This window comes from Neoarius graeffei, chromosome 6 (genome assembly GCF_027579695.1).
Source record: "Neoarius graeffei isolate fNeoGra1 chromosome 6, fNeoGra1.pri, whole genome shotgun sequence".
Taxonomy (NCBI): domain Eukaryota; kingdom Metazoa; phylum Chordata; class Actinopteri; order Siluriformes; family Ariidae; genus Neoarius; species Neoarius graeffei.
Window position 1 is genome coordinate 60041453 of NC_083574.1, and position 20508 is coordinate 60061960.

The window sequence follows — 20508 nt, forward strand, 5'->3', positions numbered from 1 at the left end:
TTTTATTTTTGTGGTCTATCAGATATATTCCATTCAGCTAGCATGATACTGAACTCGTCTTTGACTCATTCAATATCATGCTAGCTGAATGGAGTATATCTCAGATACCGCAAAAAAAAAGCCAGCCAATATTATTATTATTATTATTATTATTATACATACACACTCTTCATATCAGCATTCTCAAAGGCTGACGCTAGCTTACCCGTGACTCAGTGCTGTTAGCGCGGCAGTCCAGTTACCTTCTAGCCAGTGTAGTGTTGGCGCAGGCCAATGCTAGCGCAGTCAAGCTGAATATTGTTCTTATTATCCCTGTGTAATTTACTTAGTTACTTTTAAAATCAACATCGACAGCTACACACGACAGACCGACCTGGCAGCCAAAATTCTCTCAAAATCTTCCGCTTTTAATGAAGCGAACCTCATGGCCATGTTTGTTTACAAACTGTCACAGTCACTTGCTAGCGCGGAAGTTTTACATCTCCGATTTGTCTCTTTTCCAGTTTTTCAATGTCCATTGGTATGCTTTTCTCTTGTAAATATGCGTGAAGAATATATAATGAAATGTTGGTAGCCTTTCAGGTGTTCAGCACGTCTTTAGTTTCAGTTTTCAGTTTATTTATTTAGTGCTTAAACCTAGCACTGGATTAGCCTCGTCTTCTCTCTTTCCCGGCCGACAAAGAAATGGTTCTGTGCATGCAGCTCCGACGTCGTGACGTCGTGTTGTTTTGACAACGTGCATTGTTGTAACAACACTGCACACTCGTTCTCCATTAGGGAGAGCGGCGTAACACATGGAGGATAAGCGATATGATAACAATATTGCATGCCATCAATAAACCCACTAGAAGGGAATCGAATACATGTTTTTATTCCATGGAAAAAGTGTCGCATATTTATAATAATTTCTAAAAGAGTCTGTCGAAGTTATCATATTGTCTCTGTTGTATAACATAACTACACCATTAGCTGATACAGTTTTACAGGGAAGGAATGCGGATATGGTGTGAACCAAAAGAACAGTGAAACAGAAGCCCTAAGTAAAACTTACAGTCCATCGAATGAATAAACACAGCAGGCACACAGCAAACACCGCAAATCGACTGTTTATCTGCCGTGTTAACCGAAAGTGCACAAGAAGTAAATGAACCTTGCCGGTCCTTTGATAGTTCTTGTGAAGCACAGAGTGAAGTGACATGGTTCCATGATTAATGATAAATCAAGACTAATAAAGAATACAGGATGTGCATTTAATTAATATGAGATAGGTGTGAGAAATGTTGAAAGGAAGCAGAAGTGTGTTTAGATGGCCTCTAAACCCAACTTCTGTATTTGAGTTTCATGTACTGGCCTTGCTGCTAACCCGCCCTTCTCCCTTCCCCAGCACACACACACACACACACAGAGAGAGAGAGAGAAAGAGTCAGCCAGTCATTTATTAACTTGTACGTCCTTAGGTTTTCTGAGTGTGTATATGTGTTGATGTCTGACACTGTGTGTGCTGCTGACTGTAGTAAAATGTCTGGCTGCAGGTGGAGAGCTCCTTCAGCTATTTAGAGATCTATGCCATCAACATTGAGAGTCACGATCAGGTAAATCCACATTTTTTTCCCCTTTTGTTCCCCCCACTCTCTTTTTCTCAACACTAGCTTACCATTAGGGTTTGTAACTGATCATCATTTGTGAGTGAATGTGTGAATGTTTGAGGTCTCCACATTCTGATGCAGTATATTTTTAGATATCCTGTTACCTATGCAACAATATATAACGTCCTGTTAGTAAGAAATTACTCATATGTCTGTAGTTTATTAATCTCTTAATATCTGTTTGGGATGATGTTTTGGCATGTCACTTTAGACACCATATGTGTACTGTTGGCTATTAAACATCTTACATGAAACTCACGTTATTACCGTAAATGACCCATCCTCTTCAAAAAGCTGATGAAGTTTTATTCATTATCATTACGAGCATCTTCAATGTCTACTAAATATTTCGATCGAATCAGAACAAGTTCCTATGTTTATTCATGTCTGTTATTACCCTCAGAGGCCACTTTAATAGGAACTTGTTCTTGATTCTAAGATTCCTGTTCTTGGCTGGCAGGAGCAGAAGCCAATGTGGTCTTCTGCTGTTGCATGCTGAGATGCTTTTCTGCTCACCACGGTTGTAGAGAATTGCTACAGTATGAGTTGCTATGCCGTTCCTGGCAGCTCAAACCAATCTGGCCATTTTCCTCTGCCCTCTCTTATCCATAAGACGTTTCCACCCACAGAACTGTCGCTCGCTTGGTGATTTTTTTTTTTTTTGCACCATTCTGTGTAAACTCTAGATACTGTTGTGTGTGAAAACCCCAAGAGAAAACCTCAGTAGTTTCTGAAATATTCAAACCAGTCTGGCACCAACACCCATGCCACAGTGAAAGTCACACTTTGAGATCACAATTTTTCCCATTCGGATGTTTGAAGTGAACATTAATAAGTGAAGCGCTTGATTTGTATCCGCAAGATTTTATGCATTGGGCTGCTGTCAAGGGATCGGCTGATTAGAGAACTGCATAAAACAGCAGGTGGATGGGTGTTCCTAATAAAGTGGCCAGTGAGTGAAAATTAAATGCCTAAAAAAAAAAGGCTTGAAGTGATTTTTGGCTGGGGCTGAATTATTCTTTCTCAGACTGTAGATCAGCAGAAAGCTTGTAGTTGACAGTCAAGTGATTACACATAGTAAAAAAAAAACACCCTAGATTTTGTGTGCATTGAGGCTAATTTATTTAAGCACAACCATCCATAACACCTCATGACCAGTGATTGAGACAGCATACATGTAATAAACATGAATGAGTGGAATTACTTTGTCAATGATTGATTTTTGAAAATGCCTTTGGAGGAGAAGCTAGAAGGAACTAGACTATGCAAACTTCTTACAATCAAAGTACAAATCATGTGAAGAGACATTACGAAAGAACTGAAAGTGTGGTTTGAATGTAAGATTTGGCTAGCGGTGAGTCCAGTGTTGATGTTTACTGCATTTGCTATTCAGAAGAGACACATTTTCATCAATTACAGACTAAACTTGAACACCTGACTTGAAATAATGAATGGTGTTGTCGATCTGTAATTCTGTACAGATTCTCTTCTTATATTATATCAATATATTGCTATATTACGTATGTAAAAAACAAAATCAGTATGGTCTGCACTCTCACGATATTTCACAAGTGTTTGTCCCAAGAGTCAGAACGTAATTAGGCAAAACTGTAAATATGCTGCTCCTTTCTCCTGGAATAATGTACAGAAGGGATTGAAATTGACAGAGCTGGTTACTACGGGGGAATATAGGTCCATTTTAAAGAATTGAAAAAATAGCTATCTTGATCAATCTGAGTGCTCATTAATTTGCTCTGGAATCATTTTTGAAATTGTGCATGTTTTGTCTGTGATATTAGAAACCGGATATGACGATATGTTCACTTACAGTGTCATGCAAAAGTATTCATCCTCCTTGGTGTTTGTCCTGTTTTGTCGCATTACAAGCTGGAATTAAAATGGATTTTTGGAGGGTTAGCACCATTTGATTTACACAACATGCCTACTACTTTAAGGGCGTAAATTGTTGTTTTATTGTGACACAAACAATAATTAAGATGAAAAAACAGAAATCTGGAGCGTTTATCAGTATTCACCCTTGAAAGTCAATACTTTGTAGAGCCACCTTTTGCTGCAATTACAGCTGCAAGTCTCTTGGGGCATGTCTCTATTAGCTTAGCACATCTAGCCACTGGGATTTTTGCCCATTCCTCAAGGCAAAACTGCTCCAACTCCTTCAAGTTAGATGGGCTGCGTTGGTGTACAGCAATCTTCAACTTATGCCACAGATTCTCAACTGGATTGAGGTCTGGGCTTTGATTAGGCCGTTCCAAGACATTTAAATGTTTCCCTTTAAACCACTCCAGTGTAGCTTTAGCAGTATGTTTAGAGTCATTGTCCTGCTGGAACGTGAACCTTCGTCCCAGTCTCAAACCTCTGGCCGACTCAAACAGGTTTTCCTCCAGAATTGCCCTGTATTTAGTGCCATCCATCTTTCCGTCAGTCCTGACCAGCTTTCCTGTCCCTGCAGATGAAAAATATCCCCACAACATGATGCTGCCACCACCATGCTTCACTGTAGGAATGGTGTTCTCAGGGTGTTGGGTTTGTGCCACACATGGCATTTCCCATGATGGCCAAAAAGATCAAGTTTAGTCACATTTGACCAGAGAATCTTCTTCCATGTGTTTGGGGAGTCTGCCACATGCTGCTGGGCAAATGGCAAACGTGTTTTCTTAAGCAATTACTTTTCTGGCCACTCTTCCATAAAGCCCCGCTCTGTGGAGTGTATGGCTTAAAGTGGTCCTATGGACAGATACTCCCATCTCTACTGTGGATCTTTGCAGCTCCTTCAGTGTTGTCTTTGTTGCATCTCTGATTAATGCCCTCCTTGCCCGGTCTGTGAGTTTTGGTGGGCGGCCTTCTCTTGTCAGGTTTGTAGTGGTGCCATATTCTTTCCATTTTGCTATAATGGATTTAATGGCGCTCCCTGGGATATTCAAAGTTTGGGATATTTTTTATAACCCAACCCTGATCTATACTTCTCCACAACTTTGTCTCTGACCTGTTTGGAGGCTCCTTGGTTTTCATGTTGCTTGCTTAGTAGTGTTGCAGAGTCAGGGTCCTTCCAGAACAGGTTGATTTATACAGACATCATGTGACAGATCATGTGACGCTTTGATTTCACACAGGTGGATCTTAATCAACTAATTATGTGATTTATGAAGTGAATTGGTTGGAGCAGCTCTTATTTAGGGGTTTCATACGAAAGGGGGTGAATACCTATGCACACTCCAGATTTCTGTTTTTTCATCTTAATTATTGTTTGTGTCACAATAAAAGAACAATTTCACCTTTAAAGTGGTAGGCACGTTGTGTAAATCAAATGGTGGTAACCCTCCAAAAATCTATTTTAATTCCAGCTTGTGATGCGACAAAACAGGACAAACACCAAGGGGGAGGAATACTTTTGCAAGACACTGTATATGACAATATTACTATATTATGATATTTCTGTATTGCTCTATTACTTTATTACAATATCGCTATATTATGCATGGGTCAGTATATTACGTATGCCTAGAATAAATTGAGCCAATTGCCTGTCATACTTTTATAGACAGTCTTGTCTTGTGGTTAGAGTCTGACACTATTTTTTTCTGCATGATTCTCCCATAATAAGTAACCTCTATTGTCCTCTTTCAGGAGTGACCTGTTTTTGGTGTTGATTTTTAATTATTTTACACAATGCAATTATACTTGCTCTTTTTGCAAAGACGTTTAGAAATATACAAAATACACTCACCGGCCACTTTATTAGGAATACCCATCCACCTTCTGTTTTATGCAGTTCTCTAATCAGCCAATCCCTGGAGAGCGGCACAATGCATAAAATCATGCAGATACAAATCAAGAGCTTCAGTTAATGTTCACTTCAAACATCCGAATGGGTAAAATTGTGATCTCAAAGGGTGACTTTCACTGTGGCATGGGTGTTGATGCCAGATGGAAAGGTTTGAGTATTTATCCTGGGGTTTTCACAAACAAAAGTTTCTAGAGTTTCCAGGAAGGATATAGCAACTCATAGGATCGCTTTACAACCTTGGTGAGCAGAAAAGCATCTTTTGCAAAAGCAGAAGACCACACTGGGTTCCACTCTTGCCAGCCAAGAACAGGAACCTTAGAATCAAGAGCAAGTTCCTAAAGTGGCCAGTGAGAGTATGTTATTGTAATGACCTCTGCCTGGAGCGATTACTCATACCAGAGTCGGACTGAAAATAGCTCAGTGTATTGGACATCTTCAAAATGGGTCATTCCATGCCAAATCAACAAATATCTGACAAATTTATGCTCGACCATCTCAGATTTCAATGAAATTTGGAGGGCTCAGAGATACTATTAAAAGAAGTTAATCCCCAAAATTTGAGCTTCCTATCTCCAACGGTTTCAGAGATACAGGCATTTGAATTTTTCGATTTTTTTTTGCATTTTGCTCAAAACATACATATTTCAAAGTGTAATATAATCTTTATTATGCAAGATAGAAACCTAAAATTTTGCACAGAGAGACTCAATGTCTTGTACTACAAGCTGCACCTTAGAATTTCAATGGTCATTGTATATTAGATGGTGATTTTAACAAGGAAATTAAAAAGACAAATTTGCATTTTTTGCATTTTTAATTCATTCTGGAAGCTTGCCTGTGGCAGTAATGCTTAAACTAAGAATGTTATTCAAATCTACACAGAAATAGCTACCAATTTCAGTTTTACCAAGTCTCCACTATTCCTAGTTTGTCTGTAATAGGGTTTTGAAATTCGCCGATTTCTAAAACATGCCATTTTCAGTAGCAAGAAATCCAATGTGGGATAGCAGTTAGGAACTTGTAAATTTTTTTCAGTAATCTCCTAGACCCATATTTTATATTTCCAAGTTTTTGTTCTGTGTCTCTCAAGTATTTCTGAGCTACAGGTGTTTAAAAAATCCATTTTTTCCAAATTCGAATTTTTTATATTATTTCCATTTTACTGATGATTAAGGACTGATAAATACAACTAAATGATTTGTATAGATAAGGAAACATTTTACTTGTGTTCATGTCACAGAAATATGGTTTTAAAAATATTATCATTTTGAAATAAGCTAAATAATATATGAACATTTCACATTTTTCAGTAAATATATATATAAACTAAAGAAGTCAGTCATTTTTCATATAAATCACTTAACTTACAATTTCTGTTGTATGTTAGTTTATGGCAGTCAGAATCTTCCTTTAGTCCAATTCCTATAGAACAGGGAGGAAGTTCAGCCATTTCTAGATGTCTAAGAACAAACTCATTTATACTGATCTCAAATTGAAAGCAACTACAATTAAATTCCCTAGTCAACTATTCAAAATATCCAATCCTTGCAAAGAAACACATTCAGTTAATAACATTGGTCAATTTTCTCAGTGCTCTGTATTACAATGTATTTAATATAATCCAAGCAATATAATGTTATCTGAACAAGTATGCAGTTTACAGACTCTAAAACTATAAGATATGAGCCACCTGTTCTGGTATCAAAGGTCACCTATTGTGCTGTGTTGATATTGATAAGGCTGGCTGTTGACTGGTACACAATAGCTGGTCATTGATTGCTAATGTTACACAGTCTTAGATTAAAATCAATTTACAAATAATTAATACTGAGCATTAATTGAAATTTTATTTAAAATTGAGGAAGAAACATGTCTCCTAACCTACTTGAGCCTTATTGAAGCATTTATTAACCCTCAAATATCAGTTATATGAAAATATATCAAAAATTCGAATTTGGTGAAAATTGATTTTTTAAACCCCTGTAGTTTAAAAATACTTGAGAGACACAGAACAAAAATTTGGAAATATAAAATATGGGTCTTGGGGATTACTGAAAAAAATTTACAAGTTCCTAACTGCTATCCTACATTGGATTTCTTGCTACTGAAAATGGCATGTTTTAGAAATCGGCGAATTTCAAAACCCTATTACAGACAAACTAGGAATAGTGGAGACTTGGTAAAACTGAAATTGGTAGATATTTCTGTGTAGATTTGAATAACATTCTTAGTTTAAGCATTACTGCCACAGACAAGCTTCCAGAATGAGTTAAAAATGCAAAAAATGCAAATTTGTCTTTTTTAATTTCCTTGTTAAAATCACCATCTAATACACAATGACCATTGAAATTCTAAGTTGAAGCTTGTAGTACAAGACATTGAGTCTCTCTTTGCAAAATTTTAGGTTTCTAGCTTGCATAATAAAGATTATATTGCACTTTGAAATATGTATGTTTTGAGCAAAAAACAAAAAAATCGAAAAATTCAAATGCCTGTATCTCTGAAACACAGGCGATTGCTCTAAGACAACGAGGGAGGCTCAGCCTCCTCTAAAAATGACGAACATTCTGTAGGATGAATTGCGCTAGGCTTAGTTATAGCCGACCTTATAACATTGCTATTTCAGATCCAGAATCATAGAAATATATGTGCTCAACCCAACTACAGTGCAAAATCATTCCGTTATAACTTTCCCCAGTTCGCCTAATGTTGCCAGATACTGCTGACGTTTACCAGCCCAAAATATGTTCAAAGCCCGCCAAAATGCACTTAAAACCGCCCAATCTGGCAACACTGCTTCCCCCTCGTGACAGCGCGATGCAGCACAGCCTCAGTGCACTTCAATAGCCTTTGGGAGCTCTGCGCTTTCAATACCAAAATGCAAGACGATTATTGGACAAATACTGCGAAAATGCCCGCCCACGGATTCCCACGGACTCCCAGCCTCAGTGGACTTCAGCGGCATTTGGGAGCTATGCGCTTGTCAATCTCAAAATGCAAGACGGTTATTGGACAAATACTGCGAAAATGCCCGCCCACGGACTCCGAGCCTCACATGGGAGGGACATGGCAGGTTCCGCGAGGAGACTGGTGATTGGTGAAAGCGGCTGGATATTTTCTTTGATTGACAGCTCGTTTCAACTATAGACAGGCAGCGGTGAATTTCAGTTCAGTCCCATGCGGATTCGCGAGTGCTGTGGTGTATTGTAAGAGAACAGCTTACATTTCGATTTCATTCATTACATACGGTTTCTACCAGCTTTTTTAGTTTGTATATATTTTCATTGTAAATAAAGTGTAAATATAGTGTTGTCAAGTTTGCTATCTTAGTTCCAGAAATTTCATTTATTTGAGTGACTGAACTTGAACTTGAGGGGGCTAGTCAGCTAGCAAGAAAGCTGCGCACGGATGCCAAGCATTGCTGATTTAATTTTGGCGAAGCCATTTGCCAGTCTTCCTTTCGAGGAAAAAATTAAAATTAAAGAGCAGGGTAGACCAACGCCTCAAATTGACTTGGTGAAAAAGGTAGGGAATAATACTCGTTCCTTTCAGCTCTCCTGGTACGAGAAAGTGAATTGACTAACAGCAAGTGACCCACATCAACAACAGTAAATAGGCTACTTTAGTAATATGTCATGGATGGACCAAAAATATAGAATCTATTTAAAATGTTTATGCTGAGTATATTATATTGGAATATATATTTCTCTGGATATAAATTAAACACAGCTACAATTTGGAAAACATTTTTAAACAAAAACACAGCCGAGAACATTTCACACTACAGACCTGGATTAAAAGTGAAGGGTTATCAAAATTGTCAATAAAACATTTCTCAGTCAAGATAAGTAAAATATAGGGAAAGTGTCATTGAATGAAATGTGTGGCACCCAGCTCTATGTTTGGCTCCCCAAGGTCAGTGCTTGTGCCTATTCCAGAACACTCTGCTGTTACTGCTGAGGTTCCTGACAAAGAGCTGCTTTCAATAATTATCAATTTTTAAACAACATGCCACAATTTTAAAATATAAAATGTTAAAATATACCCCCCCCCAACACCACCATCATGTATATTGGACAGTAGGCTAATGGGCCAAAAGAACCTGTTATTTCACAGTTTGTGACCCTGCCAACAATCAGCCAGATCAGAGGCAAGAGTATGGGCAAAATTGATGTGTTTTTTCTTTTTTCTTTTAAAATCTGGAAATATCGTAACCGACCAGCCTCCCCTGTTTGAAAGACTACCAGCCGCCACTGCTCTGAAACTATTGGTGATAGGAAGCTCAAGTTTTGGGGATTAACTTCTTTTAATAGTATCTCTGAGCCCTCCAAATTTCATTGAAATCTGAGATGGTCGAGCATAACCTCTTGTTGATTTGGCATGGAATGACCCAAATATAAATTTTAGGTTCCTCCAGCTATATCTTATTTTAGTTTCATGTGTATGTCGATCAATACCTACTGTATGCAGAAGTTTGGTTTGCATTTAATGCATATTATACTGAGGTCGATTTGAAATCCAGACTGTTTCGTTAGCAAAAGTGGAAATGGATTAAGTTTAAAGAGTCATTTTCTTTCTCACTTAATCTCACAGTGGAACCATGTGTGCTGGTTTGTGGTCTGTCATTATGATGTGTGTAGACACACCTCTCAGTATCTCTGTGCTCGCTGTCCACAAGAAAAACTTTAACTGATCTGCTGTGCTCTGTTTCTCTCCCTGTGTGTTCCACATCAGCGACCGCTCTTAGAGTTCAAAATATATGCAGGTTGAGTTTCTCTTGCATTCTTTCTCTTCCTGTGGATGTATATTTGTATACTAGGTGACTATCGAAACAGACAGACAGATTTATTCTCTCACCCTGATGTCAGTGGAGGACCTAGAGGCTGTAGTGAGTCATGTGGCAGCCTCACTCAAGAAAATCTTCCCGGATTCGTCCCCAGGGTAAGTAACCAGCCTGCAAACAACATCAGGCCTCAAAGTTTTTGACTTTATAATGACGCTGGAATCATAAAACAGCATTCGCTTCGCTGTCAGTATTATTGCTGTATGTATGTTTGTATCACAGAAGAAAAGAGCTAATTTCAGCAGACTGAGAATTCCTGCAAATGACATTATTTAACTTATTATCTTTCATTTCATGTTCATGTTTTATAAAACCTGTGGACATTCACTGGGGTTTCTCAGTATCTTATCAAACCACAGTTCATCACTTCCTCCAGATGGAATATGATGACATTTTAGTGGCTGTCACTGCTTGTATATTGCACTGGCAGACATGAGTAATACTAAAACGATTGCGCCTGTTTTTTTCTTTTCTTTTTGTTTTAACATAGTACCCAAACTGTGGTTGGATAATCACATGTGTGTCTTAAAGAAAACACAACAAAACAGTGCTCCAGTTTGGAAAATATTAATAAATCAGGCTAAGTGACTCATGCTAAGATGAGCAAGAGCATTTCCTGTGTTTGCAAGGGTAACATTTTGGGGATCATTTCTTTCTTTTCTTTTTTTTTTTGCTAGGAAACTATTAAAGAAAGTCCCTCCTGATCTTCAGGAGAGGTTGTGGGGTCTGACCTCTAGAGTTGAAGAGCAGCTGAATGGAGCGCAGAGACCATGTGGTCTGTAGCATCATCATTTTAGAGTTTAGATAGTAGAATATAATGTATTTAATTGTAGTGGTGACGCATTTACAGTATTTGTAAATGAGCTTGAGATCATATTCCCTTTAAACACCTCCAAGAAATAGCAGAACATGCTGGTGTTTCATCTGTTATTATACTGGAGGTGTTTTCAATTCAAAAATCATGAAGTATTTCTGGTAATGATGGCTAAACTCATTGTGGTACAGTGTTTAAGTTTTTGTAATTGCTGGCTTTCTCGTTGGTGGGTTACTACAGGGGGATTCTCGGACACATACGCCGCGCTGTGTGACTTCAACGACTTCCCATGTCGCGAGGAAGTCCAGTGGGTCAGAATGCTTCATTGCTCATTAGTAACAATAAATTTCATGAAACCATAATTATGCGTGATTGCTCAGAACTTTGTATCTTAATATTTCTGTGTAGGACATAGACAATATCTACCATGTTCAGAATTGTCGGGAATTCAACCTTCTGGATTTCAGTCATTTAGAGAGCAGGTAAGTGGCTTCTTTGGCTTGTTATGGATTTCAAGAAATAGCATTTTTATCTAATATAACCCTACGCTGTCCTATCAGTATGTATCAGCATTCCTATGAGTGAATGGATCAGTTGAGGTTTGTTTAATGCTGTGAAGATTCTTCCTGAGTGTATTTGCATCAGTGATTCATTCACTGTAATTCTGTCAATTAGGGATCTGGCGTTGGCTGTAGGTGCTCTGTCCTTCAACCAATGGTTCACCAAGATCTACAGTAAAGATTTTAAACTGGTATACTTGGATATTCTCATCCACTGTTAATGAATAACAATGTCATAGATGTGAGAAATGCAGAATTTACAGCACAAGGCCAGTCATTTAAAATATCAAAGAAAGTTTGCTCAGATGTCATGTCTAGTTTTGTTCTTTTCTCATTGTGAGTGTGGCATTGTGAGTGTTGAATGCGTTGCTTGGTTTGTGTGGTTAGAGGGGTAGTAATCATGGGAAGAAAGAAAACGTAAGAAGTGTTCCACCTCCTCTGGGTGTTAGATATGTTAGATAGACTCACTGTGTGATTGTGAGACTGAAGACTTTTTCCTTTTCCATTGCATGTGTGTAGACACTAGATGTTCAGGAACAAGTGATCTACCTCATTAGCAGGTCCACAGCTCTGCAGGAAATGAGCCTGGAGGCCAGTGGACTTAAAGTGTGAGTGCAAACTAGCTCCCCAGCAAAACACCCACTGATACGACACAAGAAATTAACTTCTCTGCAGACTATTGGAAATATGTGCATATGTTTCTCTCTGAGATTGTTGTTTTTGTCTTATAGGGCTTTCTGTGCATGAGTTTGGAAAATACATAACAAGTGCTTGCATTTAAGTTAAAAAAAAGAGATAAAGCAATATGCTTTTAACAAAAAATTGACCCCAATGGTATTTCAATGGGGGGAAAGGAAAATGCACCTTTATTTACTTATTTACAATCCTAATTCCAAAAAAGTTGGGACACTGTAAAACATGAAAAACAAAATGCGAACATTTGCATATGCTGAAAACCTTATATTTCATTGAAAATAGTATAAAGACAACATATGAAATGTTGAAACTGAGAAATTTTATTGTTTTTTGGAAAATCTATGCTCATTTTGAATTTGATGTCAGCAACAGGTTTCAGAAAAGTTGGGACAGGGGCAACAAAAGACTGAAAAAGTGGTGCGATCAGGGGCGGAGCTAAGGGGTGGCCAGGGGGGGCCGTGGCCACCTCAGGACACGCCTTGGCCCCACCCTGGCCACCCCAGGGCCGGACAATAAAATTTAAAAACCCGATAGGTCCCACGAAATGTTAATTCCGCCTGCTGGATTTTTGTTCCGCCTATTTGGTTTCTGCGGGGATGCATATTACCGTAGCACACAAACATTTGGCATGTTCAGGCAGCAGGTGGATGAGCAGGTTGTCGTGACGGTGGTGGTATCAGATAGTCATGCTCTAGTCCGACAACACAACAACCTCCGAACTACGTGAACGTGCGATTAATTTGGGATGCAAGTTATTCATCTCTCATACTCTCTTCAAGTTTTCTCACTTTGTAGACATACAGTTACAATTCTGTCCTCAGACAATTCAGAGTTTCCAGAAATCTCCACTCTGCCCGGGGTTTTCGAAAGTATCCGTTTTCAGTGACTGAAACCTTCGTTTACATGTAAATGCAACCAGATAGATAAATATGTGTCTTTATAGATGTCCGGCTACAGTGGGATTTGTGCGGTGTGCACACATAGATAGATAGAAAGCAAAACGTCGGTGGTTTTCGATTGTACGACTCAAAAGAGAAAATTACGTTGGCAAGTTACTGTAGCTGTCTGTGAATCACTTTGCTCACTCTAACCGCAGAATACAACTTTTAAAGTTAATGTTTGTCTGTTACATGAAAATATAGAGATGTTGTGTGATGTTTATATTAATGTGTGTGAGATGTTGTGTGTTACTGGTGGGAGTACACATTGATTAATAATTGTCACACTCATACATACACAACACTCGTGCATTCTCTCAACACACACTCTCCCCCTACCCCTTTCATGCACCACATTTCTATATTTACATGTAACACACTCACTCATACACAACACTCGTGCATTCTCTCAACACACACTCTCCCCCTACCCCTCTCATGCACCGCATTTCTATATTTACATGTAACACACTCACTCATACACAACACTTATGCACTCTCTTAACATACTGTCTATCTCACTCACACACACGCACACAATTTGTGCACTACATTTCTATATTTACATGTAACATTCATACACTCTCAACACAGACACACAACTCATGCACTAAATTTTTATATTTAAATGTAACACTCATGCACTGTCTTAACTCTCTCTCACTCACTCATATGAACACATACTTCACTCTCTTAACACACACTATGTCTTTCTCTCACTCACTATAAGATACAACTCATGCACTCTCAACACACACCCTCTCTTACACACACACACACACACACACACACACACACACACACACACACACACACACACACACACACCACTCATGCATGATGCACTACATTTCTATATTTACATGTAACACACTCACTGGTATACACAACACTCGTGCACTCTCAACACACACACCACTCATGCACTCTGAACACACACTCACCCACACACCACCCATGCACTACATTTCTATATTCACATATAACACACACACACACACACACACACACACACACATTTTGTAACTCAACACATTTAGTTTGTACAGTACTTACAATGGACAATATCACAACGTGTTGTAAGTGTTTACATATGTTGTATGTATGAGTTAAGTATACAAGTATTTTCCTTTTCCTGAGCAAAACACTCTTTATTCAAGCCTGATTAATATCCTTACTACTTCCCAGGTGCCTGGGACAGGTGATCTTTTAGTTTTTACTTTTGCATTTTAGTAGTGATCGTTAAAATCCTGATGCTTAACTAGAGTAAACAAGTTGGATGGTTTCTTTGTTTTGCAGATGCTTTATGTTACATAAATAAATTAATACATTAATTTCTGACTTCTTGGCTTACATGGGTTTTGTTCATGAGTTAGGCACCAGATATGCCACCAGATACATCAGAATACAGGAAATCAAATCTAGCTAATTCAAAATTTCCCGGGGGAGGACCCCCGGAACCCCCCCCCCTTTATTTAGTCACAGCATGGCCACCCCTTGTATATCCTTGGCCTCCCTTTGGCCACCCCATGTAAAAAATCCTGGGTACGCCACTGTGTAGAAGGTGTAGTTATGTGTCCCGTTGCCAAATTAAATTTTTAACACATCCTTTCTGAGAGTATACACAGTGTATATATATATATATATATATATATATATATATATATATATATATATATACACACAACCCCAATTCCAAAAAAACTTGGGACATTGTGTAAACCGTAAATAAAAACAGAATGTGATAATTTGCAAAATCATGGAAACGCTATATTTCATTGAAAATAGTACAAAGACAAGATATCAAATGTTGAAACTAAGAAATTTTATTCTTTTTTTGAAAAATATATGCTCATTCTGAATTTGATGTCAGCAACACGTTTCAAAAAAGTTGGGACGGGGCATTTTTATAACTGTGTTGCATCACCTTTACTTTTAAAAACACTCTAAATGTTTGGGAACTGAGGAGACCAAATTGCTGTAGTTTTGAAAGTGAAACGTTGTCCCTTTCTTGCCTGTTACACAGTTTCAGTTGCTCAACAGTTTGGGGTCTCCTTTCTTGTATTTTGCACTTCATAATGCACCAAATGTTTTAAATGGGAGACAGGTCTGGACTGCAGGCAGGCCAGTTTAGCACCCGGACTCTTTTACTATGGAGCCATGCAGTTTTATTATGAGCAGAAAGCGGTTTGGTGTTGTCTTGCTGAAAGAAGGAAGGCCTTCCCTGAAAAAGATTTTGTCTAGATGGCAGCATATTGCTCTGAAATGTGTATATATCATTCAGCATTCATGATGCCTTCCCAGATGTACAAGCTACCCATGCCATGTGCACTAATGCACCCTCATACCATCACAGATGCTGGCTTTTGAACTGTGCACTGATAACCAGCCGGATGGTCCCTCTCCTCTTTAGCCTGGAGGATGTGGCGTCCATGATTTCTAAAGAGAATTTCCGCTTTCAATTAGTCAGACCTTGGGACAATTTCCCACTTCACCCCAGTCCATTGTAAAAGAGCTCGGGCCCGGAGAAGGTGGCAAGGTTTCTGGATATTGTTTATATTTTGTTTTAACTTACATGGCACGGTGGTGTAGTGGTTAGCACGGTCGCCTCACAGCAAGAAGGTTCTGGGTTCGAGCCCAGCGGCCGGCGGGGGCCTTTCTGTGTGGAGTTTGCATGTTCTCCCCGTGTCTACGTGGGTTTCCTCTGGGTGTTGCGGTTTCCCCCACAGTCCAAAGACATGCAGGTTAGGTTAATATGGGACGGCCTTGGGCTGAGGTGCCCTTGAGCGAGGCACCTAACTCCCAACTGCTCCGCGGGCGCTGTTAGTATGGCTGCCCACTGCTGTATGTGTGTGTGCTCATTGCTCATGTGTGTGTGCATGTGTGCGTTCACTGCTTCAGATGGGTTAAATGCAGAGAGGAAATTTCACAAGTGTGTGATGAATAAAGTTGCGCTTTCTTTCTTTCTTTCTTTCTTTCTTTCTTTCTTTCTTTCTTTCTTTCTTTCTTCATTTGTAGATGCAGTAATTAACTGTTTTCACAGATGATAGTTTTCTGAAGTGTTCCTGAGCCCATACGGTGATTTCCACTTCAGACTGCTTTTAATGCAAAAGTCTTCTTTTAATATATACAAGGGGTGGCCATGCTGTGACTAAATAAGGGGGGGGAGGGGGGGGGGGGTTTCCGGGGGTCCTCCCCCGGGAAATTTTGAATTAGCTAGATTTGATTTCCTGTATTCTGATGTATCTGGTGGCATATCTGGTGCCTAACTCATGAGCAAAACCCATGTGAGCCAAGAGGTCAGAAATTAATGTATTAATTTATTTATGTAACATAAAGCATCTGCAAAACAAAGAAACCATCCAACTTGTTTACTCTAGTTAAGCATCAGGATTTTAACGATCACTACTAAAATGCAAAAGTAAAAACTAAAAGATCACCTGTCCCAGGCACCTGGGAAGTAGTAAGGATATTAGTCAGGCTTGAATAAAGAGTGCTTTGCTCAGGAAAAGGAAAATACTTGTATACTTAACTTATACATACAACATATGTAAACACTTACAACATGTTGTGATATTGTCCATTGTAAGTACTGTACAAACTAAATGTGTTGAGTTACAAAATGTGTTTGTGTGTGTGTTTGTGTGTGTGTGTGTGTGTGTGTGTGTGTGCGCGTGCGTGTGAGTGAGTGAAAGTGTTACACTGATGGAACACATGACATAGATGAGGTGTAGTGCATGAGTGGTGTGTGTGTGTGTGTGTGTGTGTGTGTGTGTGTGTGTGTGTGTGTGAATATAGAAATGTAGTGCATGGGTGGTGTGTGGGTGAGTGTGTGTTCAGAGTGCATGAGTGGTGTGTGTGTTGAGAGTGCACGAGTGTTGTGTATACCAGTGAGTGTGTTACATGTAAATATAGAAATGTAGTGCATCATGCATGAGTGGTGTGTGTGTGTGTGTGTGAGAGAGAGAGAGAGGGGGAAAGTATGTGCACTGCATGTAGATATAGAGGAGCTGTAGTATACGAATTGTGTGTGTGTGTGTGTGTGTGTGTGTGTGTGTGTGTGTGTGTGAGAGAGAGTGTATGTTCAGAGTGCATGAGTGTTGTGTGTGTTATATGTGAATATAGAAATGTAGTGCATGGGTGGTGTGTGGGTGAGTGTGTGTTCAGAGTGCATGAGTGGTGTGTGTGTTGAGAGTGCACGAGTGTTGTGTATACCAGTGAGTGTGTCACATGTAAATATAGAAATGTAGTGCATCATGCATGAGTGGTGTGTGTGTGTGTGTGTGTAAGAGAGTGTGTGTGTTGAGAGTGCATGAGTTGTATCTTATAGTGAGTGAGAGAAAGACATAGTGTGTGTTAAGAGAGTGAAGTATGTGTTCATATACAGTGGGGCAAAAAAGTATTTAGTCAGTCACCAATTGTGCAAGTTCTCCTACTTAAAAAGATGAGAGAGGCCTGTAATTTTCATCATAGGTATACCTCAACTATGAGAGATAAAATGAGAAAAATAAATCCAGAAAATCACATTGTCTGATTTTTAAAGAATTTATTTGCAAATTATGGTGGAAAATAAGTATTTGGTCAATAACAAAAGTTCATGTCAATACTTTGTTATATACCCTTTGTTGGCAATGACAGAGGTCAAACGTTTTCTGTAAGTCTTCACAAGGTTTTCACACACTGTTGCTGGTATTTGGCCCATTCCTCCATGCAGATCTCCTCTAGAGCAGTGATGTTTTGGGGCTGTCACTGGGCAACAGGGACTTTCAACTCCCTCCAAAGATTTTCTATGGGGTTGAGATCTGGAGACTGGCTAGGCCACTCCAGGACCTTGAAATGCTTCTTACGAAGCCACTCCTTCATTGCCCGGGCGGTGTGTTTGGGATCATTGTCATGCTGAAAGACCCAGCCACGTTTCATCTTCAATGCTGTTGCTGATGGAAGATTTTCACTCAAAATCTCACAATACATGGCCCCATTCATTCTTTCCTTTAGACAGATCAATTGTTCTGGTCCCTTTGCAGAAAAACAGCCCCAAAGCATGATGTTTCCACCCCCATGCTTCACAGTAGGTATGGTGTTCTTTGGATGCAACTCAGCATTCTTTCTCCTCCAAACACGACCAGTTGAGTTTTTACCAAAAAGTTCTATTTTGGTTTCATCTGACCATATAACATTCTCCCAATCCTCTTCTGGATCATCCAAATGCTCTCTAGCAAACTTCAGACGGGCCTGGACATGTACTGGCTTAAGCAGGGGGACACGTCTGGCACTGCAGGATTTGAGTCCCTGGTGGCGTAGTGTGTTACTGATGGTAGCCTTTGTTACTTTGGTCCCAGCTCTCTGCAGGTCATTCACTAGGTCCCCCCGTGTGGTTCTAGGATTTTTGCTCACCGTTCTTGTGCTCATTTTGACCCCATGGGGTGAGATCTTGCATGGAGCCCCAGATCGAGGGAGATTATCAGTGGTCTTGTATGTCTTCCATTTTCTAATAATTGCTCCTACAGTTGATTTCTTCACAGCAAGCTGCTTACCTATTGCAGATTCAGTCTTCCCAGCCTGGTGCAGGTCTACAATTTTGTTTCTGGTGTCCTTTGACAGCTCTTTGGTCTTGGCCATAGTGGAGTTTGGAGTGTGACTGTTTGAGGTTGTGGACAGGTGTCTTTTATACTGATAATGAGTTCAAACAGGTGCCATTAATACAGGTAACGAGTGGAGGACAGAGGAGCCTCTTAAAGAAGAAGTTACAGGTCTGTGAGAGCCAGAAATCTTGCTTGTTTGTAGGTGACCAAATACTTATTTTACCGAGGAATTTACCAATTAATTCATTAAAAATCCTACAATGTGATTTCCTGGATTCTTTCCCCCCATTCTGTCTCTCATAGTTGAAGTGTACCTATGATGAAAATTACAGGCCTCTCTCATCTTTTTAAGTGGGAGAACTTGCACAATTGGTGGCTGACTAAATACTTTTTTGCCCCACTGTATGAGTGTGAGAGAGAGAGAGTTAAGACAGTGCATGAGTGTTACATTTAAATATAAAAATTTAGTGCATGAGTTGTGTGTCTGTGTTGAGAGTGTATGAATGTTACATGTAAATATAGAAATGTAGTGCACAAATTGTGTGCGTGTGTGTGAGAGTGAGATAGACAGTGTGTTGAGAGAGTGCATAAGTGTTGTGTATGAGTGAGTGTGTTACATGTAAATATAGAAATGTGGTGCATGAGAGGGGTAGGGGGAGTGTGTGTGTTGAGAGAGTGCATAAGTGTTGTGTATGAGTGAGTGTGTTACATGTAAATATAGAAATGTGGTGCATGAAAGGGGTAGGGGGAGAGTGTGTGTTGAGAGAATGCACGAGTGTTGTGTATGTATGAGTGTGACAATTATTAATCAATGTGTACTCCCACTAGTAACACACAACATCTCACACACATTAATATAAACATCACACAACATCTCTATATTTTCATGTAACAGACAAACATTAACTTTAAAAGTTGTATTCTGCGGTTAGAGTGAGCAAAGTGATTCACAGACAGCTACAGTAACTTGCCGACGTAATTTTCTCTTTTGAGTCGTACAATCGAAAACCACCGACGTTTTGCTTTCTATCTATCTATGTGTGCACACCGCACAAATCCCACTGTAGCCGGACATCTATAAAGACACATATTTATCTATCTGGTTGCATTTACATGTAAACGAAGGTTTCAGTCACTGAAAACGGATACTTTCGAAAACCCCGGGCAGAGTGGAGATTTCTGGAAACTCTGAATTGTCTGAGGACAGAATTGTAACTGTATGTCTACAAAGTGAGAAAACTTGAAGAGAGTATGAGAGATGAATAACTTGCCTCCCAGATTAATCGCACGTTCACGTAGTTCGGAGGTTGTTGTGTTGTCGGACTAGAGCATGACTATCTGATACCACCACCGTCACGACAACCTGCTCATCCACCTGCTGCCTGAACGCGCCAAATGTTTGTGTGCTACGGTAATATGCATCCCCGCAGAAACCAAATAGGCGGAACAAAAATCCAGCAGGCGGAATTAACATTTCGTGGGACATATCGGGTTTATAAATTTTATTGTCCGGCCCTGGGGTGGCCAGGGCGGGACCAAGGCGTGCCCTGGGGTGGCCACGCCCCCCCCGGCCACCCCTTAGCTCCGCCCCACTTCTACATTTCACTTCTTTCAAAACTTTGTA

General features: G+C 39.5%; 1 protein-coding gene across 3 annotated transcripts in view; it reads left to right on the plus strand.

The window, feature by feature from the left end:
- Positions 1–20508, plus strand: part of carmil2 (capping protein regulator and myosin 1 linker 2) — a 157539-nt gene that overhangs the window by 20267 nt on the left and 116764 nt on the right. For 2 of the 3 annotated variants that reach the window (XM_060923951.1, XM_060923952.1), the window contains exons 4-10: positions 1533–1592; positions 10271–10392; positions 10972–11069; positions 11349–11419; positions 11517–11590; positions 11784–11859; positions 12188–12276. In XM_060923951.1, the coding sequence (XP_060779934.1) occupies positions 1533–1592; positions 10271–10392; positions 10972–11069; positions 11349–11419; positions 11517–11590; positions 11784–11859; positions 12188–12276 (590 nt within the window). Of the gene's footprint in view, positions 1–1532; positions 1593–10270; positions 10393–10971; positions 11070–11348; positions 11420–11516; positions 11591–11783; positions 11860–12187; positions 12277–20508 lie in introns of those variants that run through there. The other variant, XM_060923954.1, reaches the window with a different exon arrangement.